The 27,556-nt window shown below is 40.3% G+C and overlaps 1 protein-coding gene and 1 long non-coding RNA gene across 5 annotated transcripts; one reads left to right on the top strand and one right to left on the bottom strand.

Annotated features, from left to right (window-relative positions):
* Nucleotides 1–469: 469 nt before the first annotated feature.
* LOC116917187 (hemicentin-2) lies at nucleotides 470–27,132 on the bottom strand. 4 transcript variants are annotated; one of them, XM_045170141.1, is made up of 7 exons: nucleotides 10,951–11,183; nucleotides 10,685–10,876; nucleotides 10,358–10,596; nucleotides 5,617–5,830; nucleotides 5,315–5,482; nucleotides 2,730–2,924; nucleotides 470–1,522 (listed from the first exon to the last, which is right to left on the bottom strand). In XM_045170141.1, exons 3-7 carry the CDS (start codon nucleotides 10,535–10,537, stop codon nucleotides 1,365–1,367), a joined length of 915 nt encoding a protein of 304 aa, XP_045026076.1. In that variant the 5' UTR covers nucleotides 10,538–10,596; nucleotides 10,685–10,876; nucleotides 10,951–11,183; the 3' UTR covers nucleotides 470–1,364. The 4 variants fall into 4 exon arrangements, with proteins under 4 accessions (XP_045026076.1, XP_045026074.1, XP_045026077.1 ...); XM_045170139.1 differs by lacking the exons at nucleotides 10,685–10,876; nucleotides 10,951–11,183 and adding an exon at nucleotides 26,205–27,131; XM_045170142.1 differs by lacking the exon at nucleotides 10,685–10,876 and having other exon boundaries at nucleotides 10,951–11,184.
* LOC123470191 lies at nucleotides 2,897–3,484 on the top strand. The gene is made up of 2 exons (XR_006643799.1): nucleotides 2,897–3,031; nucleotides 3,175–3,484. It is a non-coding gene; the product is annotated as an uncharacterized LOC123470191 (long non-coding RNA).
* Nucleotides 27,133–27,556: the final 424 nt, after the last annotated feature.

Below are 27,556 nucleotides of genomic sequence, written 5' to 3'. Positions count from 1 at the left end.
CATTGAAAAAGGAACACGATTCGGAATGCAATTTTCATGATGCAGCGATACGTAAAAGGAAGGATGATTCGAAACTTTCAACGTAACCGGTATAACAAACGGATTCGGTGAGGACAGGTTTTACGATAGCATTACCTGTGCGTGTCACCATCTCCGTTCTAACTTTTTTCATTAACGTTCAGCTATAGGAATTACTACGCATTTTCAATCTTCGAATTAAATATGCCAAGTGGTGTTTCGGTACAGCTACGCAGCGACAACAGGTTTTTTCAGCCAACATGTCTTAAAAATTTCCATCTAAAAGCCAAAAGCGAAAGATTATTTATTCAACATATATATGGGAGACTTTGGCAGTAATCCGATTATTTTCAGACCTACATAGACTCAATGTTTTGGGTTAGTCGATTTCGATCTATATTCTTAAGTGCGGCATGTAATAAGTCTTGTTTTTACAACCGGAACCACGACACAGGATTAAACCGTCTATATTGGCAATGACTTTATCATATATATGGTATTTTTATACAGCACGAATATTATGCAAATGACCCACAATTTGACGCAGCAGCGTGAACGACAGATGAAGGAGATTTTTTTTTCAAAAAATCCGTTGAGGTGAACATGACGTTTATGTAACATTTTATGCTTGTGAAGTTGGAAGTACGTAACAAGTCGGACTTACGTATCTCGTAGCCGACAAATTGTCAATATACATTCATTGAAATTTAACGTACTTAAGCACACAAAACTGAAAACAACTCAAACGACGAAAACTATAATAAACAAGAAATACATTAAAAACATGAGAAACGCCTTCGAGCTGAGATGGTTGTACAGACAAGGACACCGAAATCAGACGCAGACCACTTTCAATAATCTCCCAATAGTGTTAAGGCTTTCAAAGTCGAATGCTGATATCTCCTTGATCTTTTCTTGCATTTGGTTTCTTTCTTTCCTTTTTCTTTCAATTGATCTTTCTGACATACTAACGGTGCGTGCTCTCTTCGACCTGAACGTATACCGCACAGAAACCTGTTTCGTGTCTGTTCATCACCAAATAAGATTCTTTCCTACTAGTATATACGTAAAATCTTACGAGGAGGGAGTCTGTACAATTTTTGGAGGCCGAACAAAATCCTATTATGTGGTTTGCGGTACAGTTGGTGGCGGTAATGAAGGTCCTTTGCGGCTAGTTGTGAAAGTCGCCATTGCTCACTTATAAGAATGATTGCGTCGCTGACCGACAGTGGTTGCACTAACACGGCCGCAAACACAAGTGTTGTAAGTTGAAAAATAATGGAAATAAAGCGGACGAAAAAAAAAAAAAAAACGGGAGGTCGAGCAGAATTGTCGTCATCGGGTCCTTATTGTGACGGTCGGCTGAGTATGTGGAAACAGCGCCAATAGTCGGATATTGCGAGCGACAACAGCGAGATAAACACACTGCAAATGACGATGGCGAGTTGGCTGGACGGGCGGTCCCGTCCATTGTCGCCATGTTGCATTGCAGCCGGATGTTCGCCTAGAAGGTGACATTAAAGAAACGAAAATATTACCGAATTATTCATTCTGTACTTCCGTTGCACAAAAATAAAAAGAACAAAGTTTGAATAATAAAAAGTTTTGTCATCAAAAAGGCAGGTTGATACATAATTCGATTCGTGCAATATTTCGCAGATCTCGCCCAGCTTCACTAGCTGGGCAAGTAGTTTCACTTGTTTAAGCGTATTACTATAAAAAAAACCATTTGATTTCGCCCTTACATCGATTGTCTCTCGATTATTTTTTGTTTTTTTTAAAAATTTAAATCAAATTTCGGTAAAACTACAAACGTTATGTGGCATCTGCTATCTTACATACTTGACATCTGTCATGAACGCTAGTGCTTTAATTTTGTATTTAATACCCTAACTTGTTTGCTTCTTCTGCACGATTCGGTATGTTCACTATTGCAAAACAAGAATAGTCTCCTGCACGATGACACGTGTCACGCTAGCGACGGTCACGACAACGTCGTTGAAGCCAAAATAAAACGAAGAGAAAATAACTTTTGCAATTTTGTTTGAAACTTGTGAAATCTGAAGGTTATCGGGTTCTTTTCCACTCTCGATGATCTTACATCTGATACCTGTAAGGATTCAAACTAGTTGGCACCTAGTCCCCTCCCCCCGTTTTCTTTGCATATTTCTTTTACCATTTCCAGCATGACCTTTCAAAGTACGAAATAACAAGGGGTAGTCGAAAGATGTCTAACTCGTGGCGAGAAGGTTTCTTACACACTGGGACGCTGACGTACTTAGTGGATTCAGCGAATGACTAATTGCTGTTGTTGCGTTAGAGAACAAACTATTGTACTTACAGGGCTTGATATTGTATCAGAAAATAGTTCATTACATTGTGAATATTGACGTCAGATAGTTTCATTGCTAGGAGGCTAACCGGCATAATTTTTTTGGCTAACGGCAAAAACTTCAGCCATCGAACACCGGGTATAAGAAATTGTTGTCCAATGACAAGCAAAGTTAATCGTGGCCTTTGGCGTTGTAAAAGCGACATTATCTGGCAAAGTACGTGACATACCCCACAGGGCCATTCAGTTATGAAATCAATGACAGGGATCTAGACGGAGAGGAAGTTCACTAGAGAAAACGAAAAAAAAACGAGGGAAGAAGAACCTGAAAGGACAAAAATGAAACGGAAACAAAAGAGAATGGAAAGCGGGCGATTACCAATCACGACGTGCAATGAGGCGCTGACAGGTGCCATGTTTGACGGTGAGCACAGATACTGTCCCGAATCCTCTGGAGAGACGCTGGGGAGAGCGAGCGTCAGTTGCAGAGAATCATTTCCGACTCGAGCGAGAACGGTAGTGCGACCCTCGTCGTCCGTGATGGCGCCGACAATCCAGTTGCTCTCTCCATTTCCTGAAAAGAAAATTTGATCATACTTTTCTTTTTCTATTAAATTGTTTGTTTTTTTACAAGATTTGTGTTTGACAAACGTCGAGATCAAATGCGAGCCAACCGAGACGGTACGTTAGCCAACAAATTACCCAGTCTAGAGAAACCTATTACATGGCAACCACAGTGAGCCTATTCTACTCGGATTTAAAACTTGCTCAGAAATTCAATTTTATATGATTTTGGAACTGATCGTGATTTATTTTCTCTTTAGAACCTCCGTTTTCTTACCTGACTATGGTAAATACAAGATCTTTTCGTTTAGGTTCAAAGAAACTACGACAATTTCAAGTGGGACAAATCAATACGTTGAACACAAAACGCGCGGCTTCAGTACGTCAGTTAGGATATTTGATCATTCGAATAGGACTCGGATAAAATTAAGTAAAAAAAAAAAATGAACAATACATTGTCATAAAATGGTACATTTATGTACCATTTTCGCGTGTCTGTAATTAAATCTTCGATTTTCATTGATGGTGTAACATAAACTGTCGATCGTATAACATGGCTGCCATGAGAAACGTCGTCATTCACTAAATGCGATTCTCGTTTTCGGTCTCCTGTAAAAACGCCTTGAAAAACGAAAGGGGCACAGACGGAAATGGCTGTGAAACAAATCGTCGATGTGCCTATGCTTCTTGTCGACGGTGTAATGTTTCTGGACATTACACTAGACATGTTCCTCTCTATTCGTCTGCTCGGCTCATTCATTTCGACTGAAATAAATGGACGACAGACGGTATCGTTAGACTCGGCCGTCGTTCTTTGTTTTCTGCAACGTGGCAGTAAAAAAACAGAGAAAGTGTGAGAAGAAAGAAAATGAAAATAAACGAAAAAGATCTTGCTCGTCTTCTGTGAATGGCGAGGAAATCGAGAGCTCGGCCAAAATCAATACGACTCTCACCTATATCACGCAAACGGCAAACTTGCAGATATAAAAGATAATTTGTTAATTTTGTTGGGGAAGAAAAAGAAAAAAGAAACCCATGAAACAACTAAATATAGGAGAGTGAAGACGCTGTTAGACATATCACTATTAGCAACGTGAATTAAATAGATCTCCGAGCCAGCCAAAAAGTTCTATCGTCTTAATGATCTCGGCTTTACGCGTGGCAGCCTATAATAATACACTAGATGGCTGTTGTGTCCGTCAGGATTGAAATAAGAAACGGAACACTGCAAAAGCGGGGGGAAAAGAAGTCTGACAGAGTGTAAACGAAGGCTTAGGAACGGAAAAAGAAAAAGCAAGAGGCAGCGAAAAATCAAGTAAAAGGGAAAAGGTAATAACGCTAAGAGGCGCGCTATGGGCCTAAGTAGAAGATGTATGAATATTAAATGCCAAGATGATGTTGCGAGTGAAATCACGTAAAAGGCTGTGGCGACTACAGTACTTGATAGGAATAAAAGAAAGAAAAAAAGGGGGGAACTACTGTAAAGAGATCAACAAAAATGGAAGCAAAGATTACGAAAAGCAGATTCAGAATGCCGTGGAAGAAAGATGGAAAAAAAAGTTGGAGAAGCCCATCCGCAAAAAAAGGAGACCACCAAGGCGGACATGTTGCGGCAGCTGTGACATTATAGGCCGCCAAGATAGGGCCGTCTTGTCGTTCCATTATCTGATTTCTCATCAACTTGCTCACTGAGGCGACCATGTATCAACCAGAATAAAATCCCCGTCTTCAGTAACGAAAAAAAAAAAAAATAAAAATAATAAATACAGCAGACGCAGATTCACCCTGGGGCGTCTCTTCCTTTTTACATGTCTAACAACCGCAACTGCGGTCACCATCGGCGGACAGGAAAAGCTGAACATCCAAAATAATCTTCTCTTTTTGCACGTCATCCCGAACGTCTCTCACCACTAAAAGCGGTTCCTTCCAAAATAATATTATTACTAGTCCGCTATTGGGGGCGAATGACTGCTAAAGCCCTAGCGGATTCGAGCGAAAAACAGCGTATTGACTTTTTCTTTCCTTGAAAGAACAAAGTATTAATTGAATGATTCTGGAGATTCGTCGTGCCAGATGGTATGATAACAAGCGCACGGCAATCTGTTTCGCATTAAATTAGGGGAGCTGCTGAACCATCTTCTTTTTAACCTTTGTTCTTTAATATCAGAATCTCAATAGGAGTCGCTATTCAGAGATTAAATATTTCATTCGCACTTATACTTTGCAATCTACGGCTGCCCCAGCCGTTCAAAAAAGCAAAGCCCGGCAAAGTTTCACGTAATTAAAGGCCAGGATAATTTCAAACGTTCAGAAAAAATTCAAACATTTTTTTTGTATGCTCACGAACAAGCCCTACTTATTTCTCCAGGCTTAAATTGTTAGGTAATCAGATTATAGTACCTTTCGGATGGTATTGATGGTTCTTGACTTGAGCTAGAAGGGAACCGTTGTGTCGCCATTCAACGTGCGTTGGGCTGATCAAAAAGGACGATATCTGACAATGCAACGTAACTGGGCTGCCGTTCTTCACGTACATATCCGGGGCACCTTTGATGTCTACTATCGGTTCTACATTTTCCATAAATAAATAAATAATACACAAATAGAAAAGCAGATTTCTCTTTCAGTTGAATGTTGCCAAGCAATGTTTACATATAGGCGAATAAAGCCAGTGCAAACGATACGGTTATAGAAAGCCTTACCAACAGGTCGCAGGTGAACAATGCGACTGATTTTCGGTTCGTTCGACGAGACCTGGCATTCATAATCACCGGCGTCTGCGGGTTGAACAGCCCGGATTTGTAAAGTCCAAGTGTCAGAAGCAGCGATTTTATGTGCCTGAAATCGGCCATCGTTAATGAACGTGTCATCACCAACCGCCAGTAAATGTCCGTCGCCTTTTCTCACCCAACTGACCTGAAATTTGAATCATATGATAATCTGTGAAGAAATGTAGGACACGTACATCATCATTTTAATGTAAACTACTCTAGTAAAGTAGAGCGATAAAAAGCATTTCGTTTTGCTGTTCGTCTGATAAACCACTGAAGAACAGCAAATTTCTCTTGTCAAGTTTCACGACTAATGGACGTAACTGAAAACAAGACAAGAGATAAGTTAAGTTGTGGCTTCATATTGCAGCGAACAATGAGTAGACGGAATATTACTCAGACTGGAAGACCTAACGCATGACAGTGGATTGCGAAATAACACGGACTCGATGGCCTGTATTATAAACGTCAGCTCCTAATGCAGGGTCTTTGCTAACTTTTTTTATCTCTATTACAAGCTTATCTGAAATACGACGACGAGCAGAGGAGCGTGTTAGGTAACAAGCACGTTGTTCAGATTAAATGCACTTTCCACTCGAAAATCTATTCGCGTAGTAAACCAAATCATGTTACATAATACTAATGTCCTTCACGGAGATACTATGTGCCAATTCCAACATGATATTATACAACTTCAGCATCTCATCTTTTTTTTTATGTATGTGTCACATAGTCATAATAGATTAAAAGGCGGGAGAAGAACGTGAAACCGTACAAAAGAAAACAGCCAGAGACGATGATGGCCAACACTGTCATAAATAAAGGGGCTTTTTGATCCCGAAGGGATGTGTATTCGCAATTACAACCTTCCGACCGAATTATCGAACTGAGCTAGATGCAGAGCTCCATGTCTCTATATAAAAAGAGATGTAGCCTCGCATCAGGACAGCTGGGGTAATATAACGTTCCACCATTCTGCCTATAATTTCATTTGGTGGTCGGTCGAGAAAAGAAAAAAAAAAATCCCATTGGGGCACACAAAGGCACGGTTCGACTTTGAATCCCCACACAATCTTGGCACTCACTTTGGTATCAATTGCATTTTCATCCACGTTTTAGTTCTCCAATAAATAAGAGATTAGTTTGAAAAAAATGTTGACGGATTGAATTACGGTAGCGTAAACCTGGTGGCTGTTGCTCCAACAAATACAAACGTGTTGGTTAATGTAAATCTGCCCTTACTCCCAGCAAGATTCACGTTTATTTGGGATTTCTTGTGTTTTTTTTTTTTTTTTCCCCCTTCAACGTTTTCTACAAACTTTTATAAACTCTTGGATAAAGAAGAAAAGTTAAAGCGTCTTTTGGCGCAGTCTTGCTGGTATTGGCCATTTCTTAGAATCTTTGCATAAAAAAGCTGTTTAAAAGACTACCACTGCTAGAAAATATATATATAGTGAACAGTAGTCTTCTCTTTGCTTAACGTAGCGAACAAAAAGAGAAGTCTTTGCATTCTCGGCGAGGAAAACTTATTGCACAAAAGGTAGAGGATTCCTTAGTTGCCTTGGTTTCTTTGTGCACGAATCGCCCCCGTACTCCCTTCCAGCCATTATATGCTATTTGCCCTATTTGCCTTTTCTGTTGTTTCCCGTCTTTGATGGTCTTTTGATTGTGCTGACCAAGAATCTGTATTTTATAACTGAATCAACTACGCATCGCGGCAGGAACACGTTACGAATACAAAAAGAACAAAGGCTTTTTCAATCAAAAGCCCTGCATAATCCTGTTTTCTATAGCGTTTTCTCGATGTCTTCCCTCGTTCCCGTTAAACGATTGTTATCACCAAGGTAAAAACTATAAACAGTCAATAAATTCGTCAGAATTCGCACCCACCTAGAATATGATACAGCTACTAAAAAGAAAATGGATGCTTGTAACCTTTTCTTTGAAATAGTGATGCGTCGGTTCGAATGTCTTGGCACGTTGAAAAGGACTACATTCTCTACGACGACAATCATACTGATGGAAGAAAAATGTAGTACTTTGTATACAATGCGAGAGCGAGTAAAAGAAGATAATCGCTTATCTTCACCCTTTTGTACGTGTCGAACACAGAAGGATGTGTTCGAACAACAGCTCCTTCGAGGAATGCCAAAGTGAAGAGGATAAATTCTGCGATAGTCTATAACCAAACACCCAGACGCTTAGAAAAGGAACGCGTTTGAAGCGAATTGGCCACCCAAAATCGATAGTTCTTGGCCAAATACGCTTGTAACGTAAGTAGCTCTGCACTTTACATCTACTTTACAGCCGTATATCGGACACCATTTTATGCGACGCGTCAACTGGATCCTTTTAACTTGGATACATTTAGTTCACAGCGAGTTATCAAAGGGAACTTTTGACGGGAAATCGCTAAATAACAATGTTTTGCGATAAAATGTTGCAAAAAAAAAAGACGCCATCTTTTCAACAAAAGTTCCTTTTTTCTGTTATATACCTTGTCGTGCACACGTTGCCTGCGGTCAACCAAGTAAGAGTAGTCATTTGCCTACTCTCATAAAAGTATGTCAACATAAAATCTTAAGCGCCGATGCCTTTACAAGACCAAGCTAAACAACACGGTACAAAAGAAAAGATGGCAGAAAAAAGTTAGACGTCCTACCCCACAGCTAACCTGACAAAAAGCAATTTCTACTTCTCTTGCACTTGGATTCTGCAATAAATGCTGAAGTGTGTACTCCGGAAAGAAACCCAAAGTAAAAAAAGAAGAAATCGCAATATCCATCCCACTTTGAGGATGGTTTCTGGTTTGCATTTTGCACAAGTGACACCCACGCAAGACTAACATAGATTTATATTTAAGGAGGGATGGCTGCGTTTGTGTATCAGTTCAGCTTTATACGCACATTAATGTGGTATTTCACAATGGAAATTGCGTACGATTTGTGTTCCCATGGTCAAACAGTCAACTGAATATTATCACATACTGTATCTATTTATCCACGACAAAGAGAGACTGATTGTCACTCGGACTGCGCGCTGCTTCGTTTGTTGTTTCTCTTTTCTAGCTGCAACATCTGTACGACATGACGTTAAAAAGTAAATAGTCTGATGCGGTCCAGGAAGTCTCGTAATCTTGGATCCGGTAGTGTCTCGGTACACACCCCTTTTACAATTAATGCAACTCTCGGAGCAACGTTCACATTTGATGTTTGCAATGGTGAGTATAAACTAGCTTCTTATCGCCAGCAACGTTCCCCCCTCTTTTACTTGTGATGTGGATTACAACGGCCATTCGTGCACGCATAACGTTATTTGCAATACTCTAGAACGCAGCTATTTCTTTTTTTAAATGCGAACGTCCAGCTGAGTCCATAAACGGCCAAAGGGTTTGCAATCTCATTACGTAAGCCATTGACATGTGAGAATTATTTCCACCGGCTAGCTGCTCTGCTTTTCCATGTATAAATGTGTGCATAGCAGAGAAAGAGAGAGAGGCTGCTTTTGGGAGAGTGGGCAGCATACCTCACACGGCCGTCATGTGTTGTATATCTACATAAGGCTGCGTCAGACGTTCAGATTCTTGCGGGATAACGAACTCTTGTCGTGGTGGCTAGCCGTGTACATAGAGAATAAGCGGCAAGAAAATTGCATGGAAGACAGTGATTGTGGCAGGCCGGTCTGGCATCACACCCCGACACACACGCACACACCAAGAAGTGAAAGCCGCTCTGATTGATTCGCACCAAAAATTAATGAATCCCGTCACGTCATTGTCACTAAATCCATCATCTCCTCTCGTCCGACATACTACAGGGACCAGGGAGACATGGCCTTACCATATGGAACCTGTCTCTTTCCTTTCTCGCGTTTCTAACAATATAAAGCAGAACCAAGTCGAAATAAGTCGTATACTGTACTCGACAATCATGGCGTACAACTTGAAAACAAACGTACCAGAACACTACAACAGTCGTAGTTCGGGACTTGCAGGAAGAGGAACGGGAGACGTTTTGACATTTTAGCGGAAGCACTAGGTAGACTTGTCTAATGCGATTGCTAACGGGCGGACCGAGCTGGAAAAAACGAAAAATCCTGTCCTGTTCTTTTAACTGTATGGCCGCCCAACGCATTGTAAATGATTGGCACTATCCAGAAGCAGCTACACACAGACATTTACTTTCGACGAACGGACGTGATTTCGATACATTATGTACAGTACACAAGTCGGTTTAATGAAAGGAACGTCAAAGCCTCGGCCCGTTTTACGTATTTTGGAGAATTAGTTACGTGCACCGTTACAGTTTGGTTGCAACTGAACGAGACGTGACGAATTTCTCTAGAATACTTCTGCATCCTTCCTTTTCTGCTTTCAAAGTTAAAAATGAAGTCAGATGTTTTGAAGTAAAAGAAAAAATCGATTTGATTTTTTACGTTTCGGTCATGACGATTGAAAAGACCAACCCAAAGAAGCTGGATGCGTCTCTATGCACAATGACTGTATCTACGTTGCATTTCGGTATTCGACATTCGCTATGAGCGTAGATAAACACTTAAGCCTCTTAACTATGGCGAAAAGGATGAAGTTACGTTGATAGGAAATAACAGGGGGTCGACGGAAAATCACGAGAAATCGCTTTTTTTAAAGAAGCTAGTAAATGACTTGACTTACCGATCGATTTCCAGCCTGGCGGACGCGACACGGGAGGATGGCGTTGGATCCAACTTGAACGCTGATGTCAGCTGTGGTGAACGGATCAAAATACGGCCCAGTGTATAAACCACCCGCCAAAAGCTCTGCAACACGATGAGATGTACCGCCGTCAATTGACTCCTCGGGCTGTTGTGGCATAGGTTTAACGGCAATATGGATGCCTTCGTCGTGAACGATCACCGAACTGCATACATTTCCTAGTATGAATAACAATTGCAATCAATTTTGTGAGACTTGAATTTAAAGAGATGGCCAAAAACAATATTAAATAAACGTCTGACATACTTTGCAAGCAGACTTTGTCCGAGGTTTCAAAGCTTGAGAGAAACTGTTTCTTACTTTTAACCCATTTCTTGGTCAAAACAGTATCATTCACACACAACGTTGGAAACAAGTTACATGTCAAAAAAGAGGATTTATACGCCGTTAGTACCGGGCACAGAGTCAACTGCTGCACATGTAGGATACTGATATTTCCTAGTAACGACGAGAAATAAATTTTGCAAGTATACAGCAAATGTGTGAATGAGCACCCCTCTACAGCAGCCTACCCTTTTTCGAGCTAGTTATCCCAAAATGTCGTGGCGTTAGCCTAAACTAGTAGCAGGCAATATGTTTATGCCAGCATGAAACTCGATAAAATTTGACGACGTTCCTGTCCAAAGTTCTCTTCGCGACTGACGAATCTCAGACATCACAGATTAATTATTGAACCACGTCCTCTGGCAAAATGAGAAATTCGTTTCACAAAACAATTTTCTTACCCTTCCCTTCATTTTTACTTTTTCAAAATCCATGATGGCCGACTTTGGAATGCCAACCAATTAGATTTCGGGGAAGGATAGGGAATTTTTAGTCTGCTTTTACGTTTCGGAATTACTTTACCAGACCCCCTGTTGAAAGAAAGCATGATGGCCGACTTTTTGAATGCAACCAATAAGGTTCGAAAGGAGGATGGGGATTTCTCTTCTTTCTTTCTTACTGTCAAACAGCCTGTTAAGTCGTCTGCTTTTGTTTACTTTGATTTTGGAATTACGTTGCTGCCCAGAGGTAAGATATAAAGGTAGTTATTTTAAGTACTGTGATAACTGAAGCTCTGGTATACTGACAGCTTGAAGAAGGCTTGCGAGTTAGTTTAAAATTGTTGTTTCTTCAGAAGAAACATTGCATTTTAGAACATAACAAGATATGTATCTAATCGCATGTTTGAATTGAATCCCGTATCCAGATAGTTTGATGGGCGTAAACTCCTCGCTTTACTTATCTTTAGGACAATGAGTCTTGCTTTCAAGTTGGGCAGGCAAATCCATGTATCGAAGTTGTTATTACATCCTATTAAGTTGTGTTATAGGATATCGGGAGAAAGATAACCGAGTTTCCATCGCTGTTGTATCCATGTATCTAGTACCCTATTAAGAGCCTAGTCAGCGAGACGCCGGAAGTACATCCGTTGCGCGGTTTGAAGGCCGTGAATTTTGCCAACCATGATATGAAAACTATTTCAACAAAGAGAAGAATAAAAAAAAATGATGTTTTGTGCCGAACACATCTTCAAGTCATGGCGTAAGGTATAAAATAAATTATTCTTTAAGCTTCAAGTGCGTCATCGATAGCTCGGAAAAAAGGAAAAAGAAATCTCGGAACGGGTGGCACCGTGTTCTAAAATTTGATTCGATCAGTTCACGTACCGATCTTCAGTGCATATTCCTTCTTTTTGGCAACAGTATGTGTCTGACAAGCGTATAGAAATTCAAGCTGTGAAGGAAGTGACAGAGCAATCGTACAGTAACGTTTGAAAACAAAAACTTTTTTTTACGAGATGTAAAATACAAGCGTCAAAGTAAACAGGTTATAGAAAATTCAATATAGATTTCTATTGAGATAAAAGACTGTTTGAGAATAGTAGTTTAGAATTTACACATACAGAAAGATCGGCGATACTATGATGTGATCGTCCATTCGACAGTACGATCCCGATAGGAGAGCCTCAACGAAAACGAATAGAAGAATTGAGATATTGTAGGGTGCGCACATATGGGGTACAAGCCGTGCCATGTACAGTTTTTGATAGTGTATCGATACTTTTGTGTTTTACGCGTCATCTGTCTCTTGGCTTGGACGCATCCTGTTTTTGTTTCCGTCGTTGCAGACAGGACAGTAGAAGCAAAAAATAAAAAATAAAAAAATGAGAGAAAGTCCTTCTATTATATGCCTATTATGTTGGCGAGTGCCATATATCCCACGGCTACACACTATCAACACAACAAATAATGGCAAAAAACTAAGAACCCGAAATGTTTTTCTTATTTTTTACAGTTGCTGTGCAGTTCCACGTACACATACGGTACTACCAAAGCACATTGTTTTTTTCCACAGCCATCTCTGCGTCCTATCTCCTTTTTTGTTCTCATTCGGACAGTCTGCTGCCGATAGCTTGATGACCAAATCGGTCGACTTGGTACATATTGTTGCCGTTGGCTTGCTGTAATTTTTCCGCTGTTCCCTTTTCTTCTTTTTGTGACGCACCGCTTACTGTTTTTATGGCTACTGTTGTTCTAGAAACTTAGTTATATTTATTTGACCAATGGCTGGCAAGCTGGAAAAAAAAAAGTAAACAGAGAAATGGCGAGCCTGAGTTCGCAAGTTAGGCCTAGGACTCTTGGCGGACATTGGTGGACGACCGTAAATCCCAAAGCCTGACATTCGGGATTACAATGCTAAAGCTTCGCCTCCTTCCTTCCGTTTGGTAAAGGCAATATAAAAAAAACAGGAGAGCTAAGTCTGAACACGTTGCGCGATTTGCGACACAAAAAAAAATCTTTTTCTCCGAATTACACTCTTCATGGCCCATCGAGGTGGAGTACTTGAAGAGCGCTTTCTGGTCATCAGCGACAGGCAATATAACCTATACACTCTGTACGGGTGTTTGCTGGATGCGGTTCTCCGCACCGCTGAACGCATACTGTTTTAGATTGTATATACGTATATATATATATATATATACAGACTACGTTAACCGTAGCATATATTGCGCACTTTCGAGCGGTATATCCAAGCGTGATGGATAAAGGACCTCCTTGTATACTTTTTTCTTTACGTCGAACACTGGGGCGCTGTTCTTGATTCCGCCCTTCTGAATGCTAGATATATATGTGCTTTACACAGAGCTATATTTTGAGTCGCATCAAGTCGTCCACATATATACGCTCGATACATAAAGTATGAGGAAGAAGCTTGATCCAGGAGCCATTAGCCGGATTGGATCAGTGAATGCTCTCAGCTCACGCCGCTGTATATGCGGTTGCCCTAGTATACACAGACCCAAAAACACTGCGCTATCACGGAAAGAAAATCGATTCAAGCCATTGTCGTTAAAGTCTTTCTTTTGGCTTTTCTTCATTTTCTAGAGCGGTTAAAAAACCCACGCCTTTTTTATGGCGTCTGCAATAATGCAAACACGCAATGATCTTTTATTCCCGTTTTTTATGTCATTCGCCCGGCGACGAAAACGCGTTCTTCCAAAGTAAATTTTCGTGGCTGTACATGTGTGAAGGGCTTTTAAGTCTTTTCTATTCCTATGCTAATCATTAAATAATGGTTATTCAATTATCCTTACGGGATTTGGTCAGGTCGTTTTGGATGCACTCTATCTTCAGATGCAGCTGATTAGGGATAGTGGACCCTAAAAAATACACGAATTTCTAGAATTAGTTAAACTTCTTCCCGATAATGCAATTGCCTCTCAAGTAACGAAACTTTAAAAAGGATTTCCCCACTTAATCCCACTAGAAAGCGAGGTAAGTGAAAGCCAATGTACAAGTTATCAATGTACCGCCACACACCTATTCGAAAGCGTAATTTGAAAAACGGAAGTTTTACGTTTGAAAATAGATGGCTATTGGTCGTTTTTTGATTTTGATTAAACGTACCCCTAAGTAAAGTACACTTTGGCAGGAAAGCGTTGAGAGGGGAAACAACAATTTTTGTGGTCGAAATGTAGTAGAGGATGAAAAGGAATGTGAAGAAAAATTAAGAGCTTTTATAACAATGATTTCATTCAATAATAATAATCTAGGTCTATGTTTTTGCGAAGCTTCTAAAGGGAGCGGAATGGGAGCAATAAAGAGGGTACTGAGAAAAATAACATGAAAAGAAAAGGAAGAAGAATGAGACACAGTCCATCAGTCTCCAGAAAATAAGGCACGGACGTTTGCCCTCATCTTTTCGCTCGATTTTTCTCTGAATCTCGTGGCACTGACGTGTACAGCCGACAGATAGAAAAGACAGAGGCGCAATGCAACTTTGATACGTCCACACTAGCGTAATAGATACAATAGTATTACTAAAGGATCCTTACCATCGAATCATCGCCAACGTTATTGCTTATATTGCAATACAAAACTATTGCCGAGAAAATGAATTTCAAAAGAATGTCAAATAGACGTTTGACGTACGGAAAGCCTGCGTTCTAGAGGATGATAAAGGATAGCGGAAGAACTATTTTATAAAGTAGGGGTATTTGTATTTAATCTTCAGGTCCACACAAAATGTTTGTTAGGCGGACATCCTCCTCGGCAATAGCAAAGGTCGTTGCTGTAATGTACATAACTCTTTTCGTGATCTCTTTTTCATCACAAACGACTTAGACAAAAGAATTCAACCGATGTGCGTCGTGCAGGATGAACAACCTACAATATACGTGGGATTACTCATCGCGCTCGTCGTCGAGTCTCATGCCTATGTACACAATAATGCATCTGCGTTCCACGCCAGGAAAATAGTTTTCACGTGAATCCTGTATATATATATGGCCATCTAATGTCGTTCTTTTCGTCGTATATATAGTTATGTGTGCGGTACGTACGTATATATCAGTAAATCCACCCACGTTTATACGAGGACTGTGACACAAACCAGACTGTGAACCGCTACAAAACCGTTGCAGACATCGTGACCGTGACGTCAATAGATTTTTCTCGTCGATATTATCAATAGGCAGAACTCCTTGAGGTAATTCTAGAAAGTTAACCGACATACCCATAAATCTTTGACGTGCCAAACGATATAAACACTGCTGTGATATGATGTATCTAGAGAAAAAAAACGAATTATTGGTCCTTGCCTAGCAATGCGCGTGTGACGAAAACTGTTGTTATTGTGTAAGAAAGATGAGAGTATACACAGCAAGAGAAATGATGAAAGAAACTTAATGGCCCCTCACTACTTTTCCTAAACTTGTTCTTGGCTTTCGCTCCAAACTTCTTGTCTGTTGTGTTGTATATAGGGAGGACTCAAATGGAAACCAACAACAAGATATCGAATGCCGTTTTTATTGTGTCTCGATACATTTTCCGTTTTAAGGATCAACAACCGTGAAAAGCGAAGGATTTTGTGTGGATTTTTAAAATTGTATATTTGTCGTACTGCGCATTGCATTCCCGATTTCTCAACAACAAATGCGTTTAATTTTCACGCAAAAGTCTAGTGCCCTTAAGAAAAAATGAAGAACACATTATACGCTGTTTGTGCGTAAAGATTAGTGTCTTAAAAAACTTCTACTTATAATGCGACGCTGAATGAAATCATTACGCGCTTATTAGGAGAAGGATCCCATTAGGTAAGATCTTGTGACGTTAGTCTAGGCAACACGGAGAGAGCCTTTTGATTATGCTGTTGAAAAATATTCGCTAACACATCATACCATAGCAATTTTGTGTGTGCCCAGATCAGCATAGAATTGGATGGCCGCCCAGATCAACATAGAATTGGATGGTTCTAGTCTTATTGAGAGACACATGTAAGCCCATTTTATCAAAGGTGGTACGGACGGACGGGACGGGAATGTTTGATTTCATGTCGGGGTTAATAGTACGTGCCTTTGCAGTCGTAAAAAGGCTTCTTCCAGATTTTGCTGTGACTCGCTGCCGGCCAACTGACTAAGGCGATAGTCGATACTGTGTACATAAAACACGTAGGGAAATTTTTGGAAATAGAGTCTAGTAAGTAACTATCTTCCGAGAGTACTGCAATTGAGTTTCCCAAAGCTTCGTGCAATCGAAGGTTAGGCACATACAGTGGCTCCTCTAGATAATTACATGATTAAATTATTGCATTACATAAAAAAAAAACAAGTCTATAGTGCTCAGCAACTTATGGCTTTCTTGAATAACATTAAACCTAGCGGGGGAATAGAAACCCTATTTACAATTGGTCACGCAGAATTTTCAGGAAGCCAACCCAATTATGCTACGTTTATTCTGGCGGCAGAAAGTCTAGACTTGTGTACCTAGGCCTCTGGTGTATGAACCCAAGTGCTGGCTATTGAAACTGTATCAAGTTTACCCACTCTGCGGCAAATCGCTTGGAGCAGAGTCGAGATTGAATCTGGGGCAGACACGTAATCAAAATTTCGCTTTGCTGGCTATACGCAGTGTATAGTTCCAGGACATTGATCTAACATCCGTTTCACATATGTCACAAATATTTCTGTCCATCTCTCCTCGGGACAATACCAGAAATTTATAGAAAATACCGGAGACAGCGTGATTTGTGCCTACAATTATTTCGTGACTATTTGACATTATCTCGGCCTTTTCATCAGATTTTTGTACATATTCCAGGCTATGCTGCACATAGTTAAGTGGCCGTATCGGCAGACCTTTCAATTTTCTTTGCAGTCTTCCTTTTCGTAATTTTCTACTACCCATGATTTCTCGTTTTCGATCTCGACGTCAGCTGTCACATTGGCCACTAGCTAGCGGTTCACTCTATGCGTAGTCTATAGTTGTCTTTCCATCCATAACGATAGCTATGTTTTACGGATGCAATGGGGAAAAGACGCCTTTTTGTACAGAATTGTTATTCGTTTATTATCTTCTGGACAGAATCTGATAGCAAGTCGCCTAGCCAGCTATATTTATAGTCTAACCAAATACACGGACTATTTTTAAGAGGCTATTTTTTGCTGCGTTTGTTGCAGATCCAGGACTGTTGACAAGAGATTCATTGATTAACAATTTTTTCCTATCGTAGTACTATACCAGAAAAAAACGTATAGCACAGAGGCCATGTAGAATGTACGTCATGACGATTTAAATGTCACATACTGGCAAAAGTTGCACGCAATTTATAACCTGACAGATGCACTCGTGTTTGTTTTTGTTGGAGGTAGATTTTCATTTTCGCGAGAGTTGAAGGCCAACACGTTAGAATTTGTACGCTCCTTTTATTGATTAAGAAATAATAATGCTAAGTTCCTGATTTATCAAAAAGCTCATACAATAAGAGGATGCTAAACGTGTTGAATGAGTACTGACTCATAAAATATAGTCGCACATCTATTTGATTTAGATGTGAAGGCAAACAAAAGAGAAAAAAAAAAAAAAGAATTCAAAAGTTCCGAAGCGGTGCTTCGAAATAAGCCATATCTTATGGCACAAGTGACTTTGCTGCACAGCTCCCAATAGGGTCGTGAGGGTGTGGTTGATGATTAGGAATGTCTCTCCCATGATGCCGACGCATATCGGCGTCGGTTATATACATCGGTCTCTCCAAAGGCAAGCCAAAGTGTGTTGACTCTTTTTGATCGGTCGTCGCCCAGAGAGTCGGCTGCTGCGTATCACGCTATAATGGTATGGCATGTTACGTTAGCCAAAGCTTTAAGCAACCAAAAAGGCAACAGCCTGACAAGCACCCTCCTTTTTCACAGTTTCTGTTATACTGCGTACGTATTATATATACGTAGTATTAGGGAGTGTCAGAAAGACGGATGTTTGAGGCTATCACATATATATACTCGGGTTATTATATGCGACTTATTGTGTCTGACAGAGGACGAAAACGAGAGACCAAGCGGCGTAGCTGTTGGGTATATCAACGAGAGGAGGAAGAGCAAGAAGAGGTAGATCAAGTATATATTGCTCATACGCTCTTCTATGTACTACTTGGACTCGTTGAATCAGTAAAAGGCTATACGCTTACAAAGCTCATAAGACCCATGTTATTGATAAGCCCGCTTCGTATTATGCGGAAGGGAGAGCATTGACACGGTATACAGGGATTGAGCCGCTTATTTTTAAAATTCCCGACCCTATGTAATATGTAGGATGAAGGGCATCTTTCCTTGACAATCTTACACGGTGTGTTCGGTGTGTGTGTTCTTTTTTAAGGGCTATCCCCTTTGAGAATTTTTTAACTTGGTTTTTTGTACATCATTCGTGAACCACTTTTCCCTAAGTGCGGCTTTTTGTAAAAGATAGATTTGGCTTACAGGTTTTGAGATCGTGAAAACGCTTACGTGAATTGGTACCAGAACGGCCAAGGCTTAAAAAAACGATACGTGGCAGCCGGTAAAATATATCGACTTCAAAAAGGCTTGCACAAGCAGGAAAAGACGAATAAAACAATTTGTTTTGACAAATGGTATTCTAGGGCGGCAATTGTGAAAGTGGATAGATCTTCGTTTAGATGCAATTTCGAGATCCGCAAATCAGAATATTTCAACAGAATATATAGTCCTTATAATGTCTCACTCCCAATCTAGTTAAGGTACTTCAATCGTAAGCTGAGGTTAAACAGTACACTGTGTTTGTTTAAACTTTGTGATGTATCGTGTCACTATAGGTAACGCAAAAGCGTTAGTGTTAACGAACTGGCTTTACACTGAAATACGGCCATATCTTATGTATGATGGCATATTGTGTATCTGAGCGAGAATGTCTGAGATTTTTACATTTTGCAGAGTTTTTCTTAATAAAAATATTTATAAGAAGAAAAAGCTGTCGCCATGCCAACCAAGTAAGCCGTTCTGATAATATGGTTTTCAACGTTTTTCTGTTGAATAAAATTTTTTTTTTTCTAAATTCAGATTATGAATAATATACGGCTGAAAACACTGATTCGATCCCCGATGCAAGAATTTATTATTTACTAAACAATGTCATCAATAACGAGCGAAGGTCTTTCTATAAAACGAAGTTCAACTTTGTTTCTTTTTATAATTCTTAAAAAATTATGCATACCCTTGAAAGGAAAATTTACTTTTCCCTCATCGAACTGCACATTTGAGTTCACTCCGAGGCTCACGGCAAACCCTACACTTTAGTCAGAATTGGGAAAAAATTTGTAACTATCGAGCACTATATAATGTTCCGTTTTCATCAACTAACAAAATGAACAACTACTCTGAGGTCTCAGGCTTGTGCTTATTATTACACCTAACGCAGAGCTGTTAAGTCAATAGCCGTTCAGTTTCGCTTGGCCTATGGAATCAATTTATTTTCAATTATAAACACTGAAACAAAAGAAACGGAACAAAACAGGCTATTGGCGTTCACATCATTCATGCGAAACGAACGAGTTGGAGATGTCATAAAGACAAAATAAAAACGCATATTGTTTGTGACACATACTATTTGTAAAAAATCAATACGATAAATAAATTTAGCTAGACTTTGGTAGAATCTGCTGAACGATGTTCCTACCCGCCAAACATCGTCAGCCTCTTAGTAATCTTTAACAAGTTCTAATAAGATTATTTCCCAACCTGTCCGTCAATGGCAGTTGAACCATTAAATCATCTATTGTTAAATGGGTCACTCTCCGGCAATATTGTTTTTGTCTCCATTGGTTCGGTGAAGTGGTATGCTGAAACGTACGTATCGGTGTAAGGTATCAGGTCGGCAGGACAACGATGGCAAATCAATAGCTCAACAGGCCAAGAGAAGTGATCCTTTTGTAGGGTGTGTCCATAGTTCGCCTCACGCTGTGTCCGTTTGCACGCAATTGCTGCTAGAGAGTTTGGCTCCGTGGGGCTCAAAACTAATGGACGGAAACAATTGGCTTATCTTACATCACTCGATCCAAGGTATTTATCTAAGCCGACATCGGTGCAAAGAGGCATCGAGTATACATTTCCAATTAAACTGCCGTATTCAATTAGGCACGAGATACAGAAATAGTGGATTAGCGTTACAGTTTAACACAAAGAGCATCAAAGTATTACGGACTGGCGTATCTGCATTAAGCTATTTGACGAGATGACTGTCTGCATTAAATAGCGCCCAGCACACACGTGGAACCAAATGTAAACGGAAACAAAAAAGCAAAAAGTGTGTAAGCGTGTTCACTAAGTATCGTTTTAATCGTTAATGAAAATTCAATATGGATAAGCCTCGTGTACCACCACAAAGCAATTTCGGATATAATAAAGTAGCAATACGAAGGAAAAGGGAACAAAGGAGCTGGCAACTGATATGCAACTGTGTTTGTTTTATGGCTGGTAAAGGATTGTTGTCTGTAGAGATCAGAAAAAAAAACGTGAATAGTGCAGAAAGGCCACAGCGTGTACTCACGAGCATTAATGGTTCATGGCCAAAGAGAAGAAGCTTTTTTTTTTTACCAAAATTACATTTGTACAGCTAAAGTGACTATTTGCTTCTATTACATTCTTTGTAAGTTTTAATAATACAACTTTGACAGACATAGTTTAGTAGTCGGACGAATTGTATCATCTCAAAGCTCCTACTGAATGCTTTTCTTCACTGAGAGGAGCAAAATGAATCAGTTGGCAAAAGAGTTAATTGTCCATTTCATAGTTTTAACGCGTTGATGCGCCACACTCGGCATTGTTCAGTCAGGTGGATATCACTTGCACAGCTTCTATTTCTAACTGGGAACTGTTTTCCAGCAGGTTTTCAGTACCCAAGTTGAATCAAAGATACACACGGCAGAAAAAAGATTATTTGCCAAATCTCTACGTCGATTTGTAAGTGTATATACTTAGGAAACGTTATTCCGTTAGCAAGTCAACTAACGAGATGGCCTCCACTGTTTGTCTTGGATTAGCACTATACACATACAGACAGTTGGTGGTAACATGGCAGATGGCCAATCTACAGTTTGGTGGTGGCTCTTTCTCGTCCATCAAGTTCTCTGGTCGGTAGCATAATTTTCCCAATCTCTCCCTAAACTTGCTTAGCCAGTTAAACTGTATGCAGTTCTACAGTCTACATACGGAAGAGAATCGTACAAGTCTATGTACGCCATTACGACTGCTGATAACTCCGAACTGATGCGCACAAGTACGGACGTGCCAATTCGCGTCAGACGTCTTGCATCCGCAATGCTGATCGTGGATAGAAGAAAAGCCAAACTCTCTCGTTTTCTCGTACTCCCAACTTTTGGGAAATCGAGTTACATCTCAAAGGGCAAGTAGTAGGCGAAATGAAATATCAAAGTAGTTTTTTAGACACATTGGCGAAAGCGGATGACGGAGAGAAAAATAGTTTTCAAGATGAGAATGACGTACAGAGTTGAACGTACAGCCGACGTACACGAACAATACAGCCGGCCAGAATGAATAAATGCCAAAGAATGTCGTGTAACTCGTTTGATGAGTGTACTGCTTGGATGAATTAGGGCGATGTTAAAATTATTAGCTCGATGGGGTTCCATTGGAACAAAGTCTATATTTATTGGGTTGTTAAAAAAACTGATGTTTACAATAGGGGAGGTCAGGCGATGGTTTTGCCAAATGTTTTGTTTGTCAATGGAAGTTTTGGTGCTGCTCTTTTGTCTGTTTGTTTGCTCGTTTCGTAACAAGACCAACGGCAATAAAACATCCATATACATCTACTACGTGTACACTCTGTCTTTTGTTTGCTCGGATGTCCGTCCTCCTTTTCAACTAAAATTAAACTTTCTTTTCTTGTGTGATGTATGCCACTGCTGCTCGTGCTGTATATACAGCTGTGTGTTTATTCTCCAACTCGAGGCATTTTGGTGAGACAATCAAAAGTTGAGGCGAGAGCAACATGGCGGAACCCCCTGCTTACATGATTTTTATATCCATGCTCCCTTGATGTGTTTTTATCCATTTCCTTTTTCTGACTTGTCTTTTCATTTACTCTCTCAAGGGATGCAAAGAAAGCGAGACGGATGTACAGGGTGCGTATATGAAAGAAACCGAAACCACATCAAAGAGACGCGTCGATTTGCCCTACTGGCGTCGCCTTGCAAACATTGGTTAGTATACGTTGCAATAAAACTCTTAGCCTATTTTGTTTTGATAATATAAGAGCGAGACTAACTTACAAGTATAGTTTAGAAACATTGTGGGAAGAGTTCAACTAGGGTCTTATGACCGACGCACCTGCTGCGCTCGCTTTTAACCTTCCGCCTGTTATCCTTTTCATTGTTGCAGGGTTGAAGCTCTAGAGGCTTAGCAAGAAATCCTTAAGCTTCCTCCATGCTCAACGTGTCTAAACACAGAACCTTCGCGAGTTTTAAGGAAAAATTATTCTTTCAAGGAGGCTTTTACATCCACTCAGGATACTGAAAATCAATCGGAGGAAGGCTAATATCACAGAAGGAATTTCATAGAGAAGGTCTGCCATATTCATTGGAATTTTTCAATGCCTTTTGCAGTAGTATTCGCTACTCAGTTTCTACTAATATTTGATGGCAAATAGTACCCCAGTCCCAAGGCTGATGACTGTATAATCTAGGGTAACTAACTCTGTTTTGAAAGTCAAGTTACGGAGGCGTTCTTGTATGTGCGCTTTCAGAGCATTGAGTTGCCAAAAGGCGGTCTACGTTGCAGTGTACGTTTAGATCGTCTTTTCAGTTGGCTAGGAGACAAAAGCCAGGTCTCTTTGATGGTTCCATAAAAGGAGGCGATGACATATAATACATTTTATGTGAAAAACAGCATCAATCGAACCGATAGAGAAGGACTAAAATTGTACGGAAAAAAAGAGTAACGTGAAACTAAATGCAAACGTTATACCAAGCGATGAAAAACATCAAAGAAATACGAGGTCAGACTGACAATAACTTAAAAACGTCAGTTATGCATAGCCTGAAGTGGCAAGGAGAAGAAAAAAAAAGAAATATCAGTGACAGAAAGTAATTGTTGCAACTCTTGGTTGGCCAGTTTTATTTCGAGACAAGATTTATAGGAATGTATGAACGTTTCACTACAGGGCAGTATGACTATACGTATGAACAAATATAGGCTGGGAGATGGCACTCTGCATGCATCTCTCTACGTCAGCGTTTAGCACTTATATGCATACCATGGTCGCATATGAACGCTCATCTTTTTCCCTTCATCGTCCTCTTCTATTTCTCGGCTACGAACTGGCCTGTCTGGTTGTACGTTATATTATTATTACATACCTCGAGAGAAGACATCAGTGCTGTCCGTTTCAACAGCTGTGGCATTCACTTTGGACTGCCGTCCGTTCCTGCCCTCTTTTCTTCCTCGTTTTTTTCTCAATCTCATACATCATTTTGATGCAGACAATATACGAGAAGCAATCCTAACATATTCTACCAACAACACATGTGTAGTATTCAAATCGAAATCTAATGCGAGGTATGTCCATCTAGACTCCGTCTTTATCCGTTCAGCGCCAGAATAAATTTTTGGGTGGATGAGTGGCTGTTCATGCGTACACAGGCCTAGTATAGAGGGTATAAATATAAGCTGATGTACGTGTTGTTGTTGTTGGACGATCGCGCTACCAGAAAAACGCTGAAGAAACGAACCCATGGCTGCCTCTGCACTTTTGGCGAAAAAAAAAAAGTAGCACTACGCGCACTTCCTGCTGCTACTGACAGTCGGCGAGTCGATTCCTTCCGTTATTTAAGACCGTTCTTATTTCTCCATTCGCTTTATAAACCCGTATACTAGATAGCTATGTAGTACTGTGACGGCCAGCAAAACAGGAACCGACGGACAAAAAAAAAATATGTGAAAAAAATAAATAATAAATAGATAAAATAAAGATGTTGTCTCCTTTTTCCGCGTCCATTTGTTTTCGCGCGGCTCTCGCATAAATTGCGATGCAACTGGGAAAATTGTAAAATAAATACACCAGGGAAAAAGATAAAAACAACGCAGCATGATAGCTCAATATATACAAAGAAGTCGATGGTAAATAAATAAACATGAAAATCAGTAAACCGTTCATAATTATGCAAGAAATCGAAAACCGCTTCGCTGCTGGGCGCTTCCGCGATCCATAGCGAAACGATTATTTTTCACCAATCCTTTATTTTTGCCCGTTTTTCTTTGCAGGGCCTGTCATATAGATGTTGTATCTGTATCTAAAGGAACCCGCACTATAAGAAGGGATTTAGGTCATTGCCAACAGCCAGCCGACCGCATCGTTTTGGCTGATTTTTAGCGATGATGGATTGCTACTGGCGACAGCTACGTCGTCAAGCGGGAATAATTCCCTAGACAAGTTTTCTTTTCTTTTTTCCTAGAAAATTTCTCCGAGCAGAGACATTTTTAAAGAGCTGTGCATAATTTTGGCATCAACGATAACTAAAACCATTGATTATTTATTTGATCTTTTGCGTTTTTCGTTGTTTATTTGAGTCTACTGATTCTTTCAAATGGCTGGATCTTTCTGGGATGTTGTCCAACTTTCCGTCCATCGTCGACTGCCATAACAACTGAGGTTCAGCTGAAAGCATTTTTGACATTAAATCGGATAAAATTAATTAGTTTCACCTCTCTTATGCTTCCGAAATGGCTATAAGCACTCTGCTCAAAAGAGGAAAAAGGCTGAAGGAAGCCATTTTTTTTTTTTTTTTACGATCAAGACCTTTTACACAAGTCGCCATGTCCACGGCTCATAAGTAAACATGTTTGCTGCTGCTGACTAGGCCAGATAGAACAAGAGATTATTGATTTTTTCGTGTAAAAACTTGGGTATTTTTTTAGTAAAAAAATCCAACAAGAAACTGTCGCTTATGTCATGTAACACCCACATGTTCTACAAGAAAAAACGGGCCGTTGCATATTTACTTTAGAGTTGATGATTTCTGTTGTAGGGATACGTTTTTTCAGTATTTGACAACGAATATCGAGGGACTATGAAAGGTCTATCACTGCGATACGGGTAGTATAAGAAAACACGCCCACACATGAAAACATGTAGGTTGTTTCTGCAGGCTCGTCGTGATTGACTTGTCATTCGAAACTGCCTCTACATCCCTCAAAAAGAAACAAGGTGCCTCTTTGGCCATTTTTAGTAAATAATAACAACCGTACCCTGACTGAAAATTAGATGTCGATGCCATACGCCTCGAAACGAAAGGCAGTTGACTTTTGTTCGCAAGTGAAAAAAGAAAAGGAAAACTTGAGGAGATCAAAGATGTTCGTTACGCACAGTCGCACACAAATTCTGGAATTTGGCTCAACGATAACAAGCTCGCTAGTAACCACCGTAAAGAAACGAGCCGGCGTCCCATCTTGTCAATTCTATATCCAAAGTGTAGAGCCTTTGCATGCGACCGCTATTGTTCTCTATACACAGCCATCAGAGAATACGAGTTTTCTCTCTGGCTTTTTGTTCGTTCTAACGTTCTCTTTTCCATCTTTGTGTTCTTTTCAGTTTTTTTTTTCTCGTCGTTTTCTTTGTTTCAACCTAATTAGACTACTGCTTGTATTACGTAGAGTATATAATGTGTATACGATGGAATGATGAATTCTCCGCCGGCATCTACTCGACCGACGTACTCGAGATTCTAGACGAAGGCTATCTGTTTAAATGAATGCACACTGTGCATTTCGTGTGGGTGTATAGGGCTGCATTAGGTTTGCTCTCTAATACCTCATCCCAAAAGATCTGTGTACCACCAGTCGCAAATCGCATTGCGAAATTCGCGGAATGAAACGAGGAATTAGCCAGGCGCATGACACACAGCGGCCTAAGTTTTAAAGGAATAATATACACACACTAGGTCTAAAAATAGGCAAGCATCGATTTTATTTTGTTCTAAAACTCACCAATCAGTATTCCGACGACGAAGCACGTCCTAGCAAACGACAGACGGACGGGATCACTCCGTCCGATTTTCACGGATGAAGTAACGCCCTTCATTTTGGCGGAACCGATGACGCCGACTCGTGTGTCGAGAATCTGAAGCATAATCTATACAGAGGGAGTGTGCCTTTTAGTTTTTTTTCCCGTTCTTCTTGACCTTTTTTTGCTAATCACAGATCTGTTCTGTTCTTCTTTGCACTGGGAGACGTGAGCTATCGAAGCGTGGAGCTGCAGTTTACATCCAACCCACTCGGATGGCGCCAATCCACTTCCAATACCAAAACGGATGGTGAATAAAGCGTAAAAAACCGTTCTGCTATTGTATAAAATTTAAATTGATGGCTTAAACAAGTCCACTAGAGATTCACTCGACTAAGAAAACAGTTGAAATGACCGGCAAAGAGTTGGCCCACAGACGGAGAACTCCCTCGACATCCGCTGTTCAAACGAAACAACACTGCAAAAGACACTTGCACGACTTTGGACTTGCTGAGTATACTGTAAATAATTCCTTTGACGTAACAGACGAAGAGAGAAAAAAGAAAGAAAAATAAAAAGAACTAAAAACAATGGTCGAAAAGAAAATGCGCACCAATAAGAATAAGTCACGGTTGCAATTGTAGCATAGAGTTTCTGATGATACTATCCTCGTTTTCACTATTGCGATGAAAGAAAAAGCAAATCAACACGAGACAATAGAGCAAGTCAGAGAGGCTCTGCTTAGGACGATGGCTAGAGAGCCGCTTGTGAGGGATGACTGCGCTTGATACTGGAAACCAAAGCTGCCACTGTCCTATGATGACGCAGAATATCTATTGCATGTCGGTTTGTATTGGACTGAGGACCTGCCGGGCCACGAAAAGGAGACGAGCAAGAGAAGCAGAAAGCGACAAAGAGTGAATGTGCAAGGAGTGCTTTAGCTCCGTCAAGATCCTCGCCTGCGAATAGTCAGTCAGTACCTGCGCACTCTGAAGCTGGTCTTTTCTTTCATAAAAACACCATATAAGTAGGCTTTCGCGTATAAGACTCTATATCCAGTGCTATCTGTTCTTCTCTCTTATAGGAATGACGCTTTTCTCGAATTCTAATTCTTGGAGCCTTCAATGAAATGGATTATACAGCCGCCTGCTTATTCCATCCGTTCATTCTGCGTGTTGATGTTGGACACCGCCCCAAAAGCGAATAGTTAACTCTGTTGTTGTGGAAAATCTACCCCAAAAATGAAGGCTACCCATGGTCTCTACACGCCTTTGAATGTAGATTTCATGCAACAGCGCTTAGTTGTAACGAAAATCCCGCAGTGCGAGTTTACTAC

The sequence above is a fragment of the Daphnia magna genome, linkage group LG2 (genome assembly GCF_020631705.1).
Source record: "Daphnia magna isolate NIES linkage group LG2, ASM2063170v1.1, whole genome shotgun sequence".
Classification (NCBI taxonomy): Eukaryota; Metazoa; Arthropoda; class Branchiopoda; order Diplostraca; family Daphniidae; genus Daphnia; species Daphnia magna.
This window is presented reverse-complemented; position numbering and strand designations above follow the sequence as displayed.

What these genes read in the sequence shown, in the direction of transcription:
- LOC116917187 (XM_045170139.1), bottom strand. Translation starts at nt 26,346, where the DNA reads ATGCTTCAGATTCTCGACACACGAGTCGGCGTCATCGGTTCCGCCAAA. An exon ending in CGTCGTCGGAATACTGATTG is followed by an intron (nt 10,597 to 26,204) that starts GTGAGTTTTAGA and finishes TATTCATACTAG; the next exon opens with GAAATGTATGCAGTTCGGTG. An exon ending in CTCATTGCACGTCGTGATTG is followed by an intron (nt 1,523 to 2,729) that starts GTAATCGCCCGC and finishes GTCACCTTCTAG; the next exon opens with GCGAACATCCGGCTGCAATG.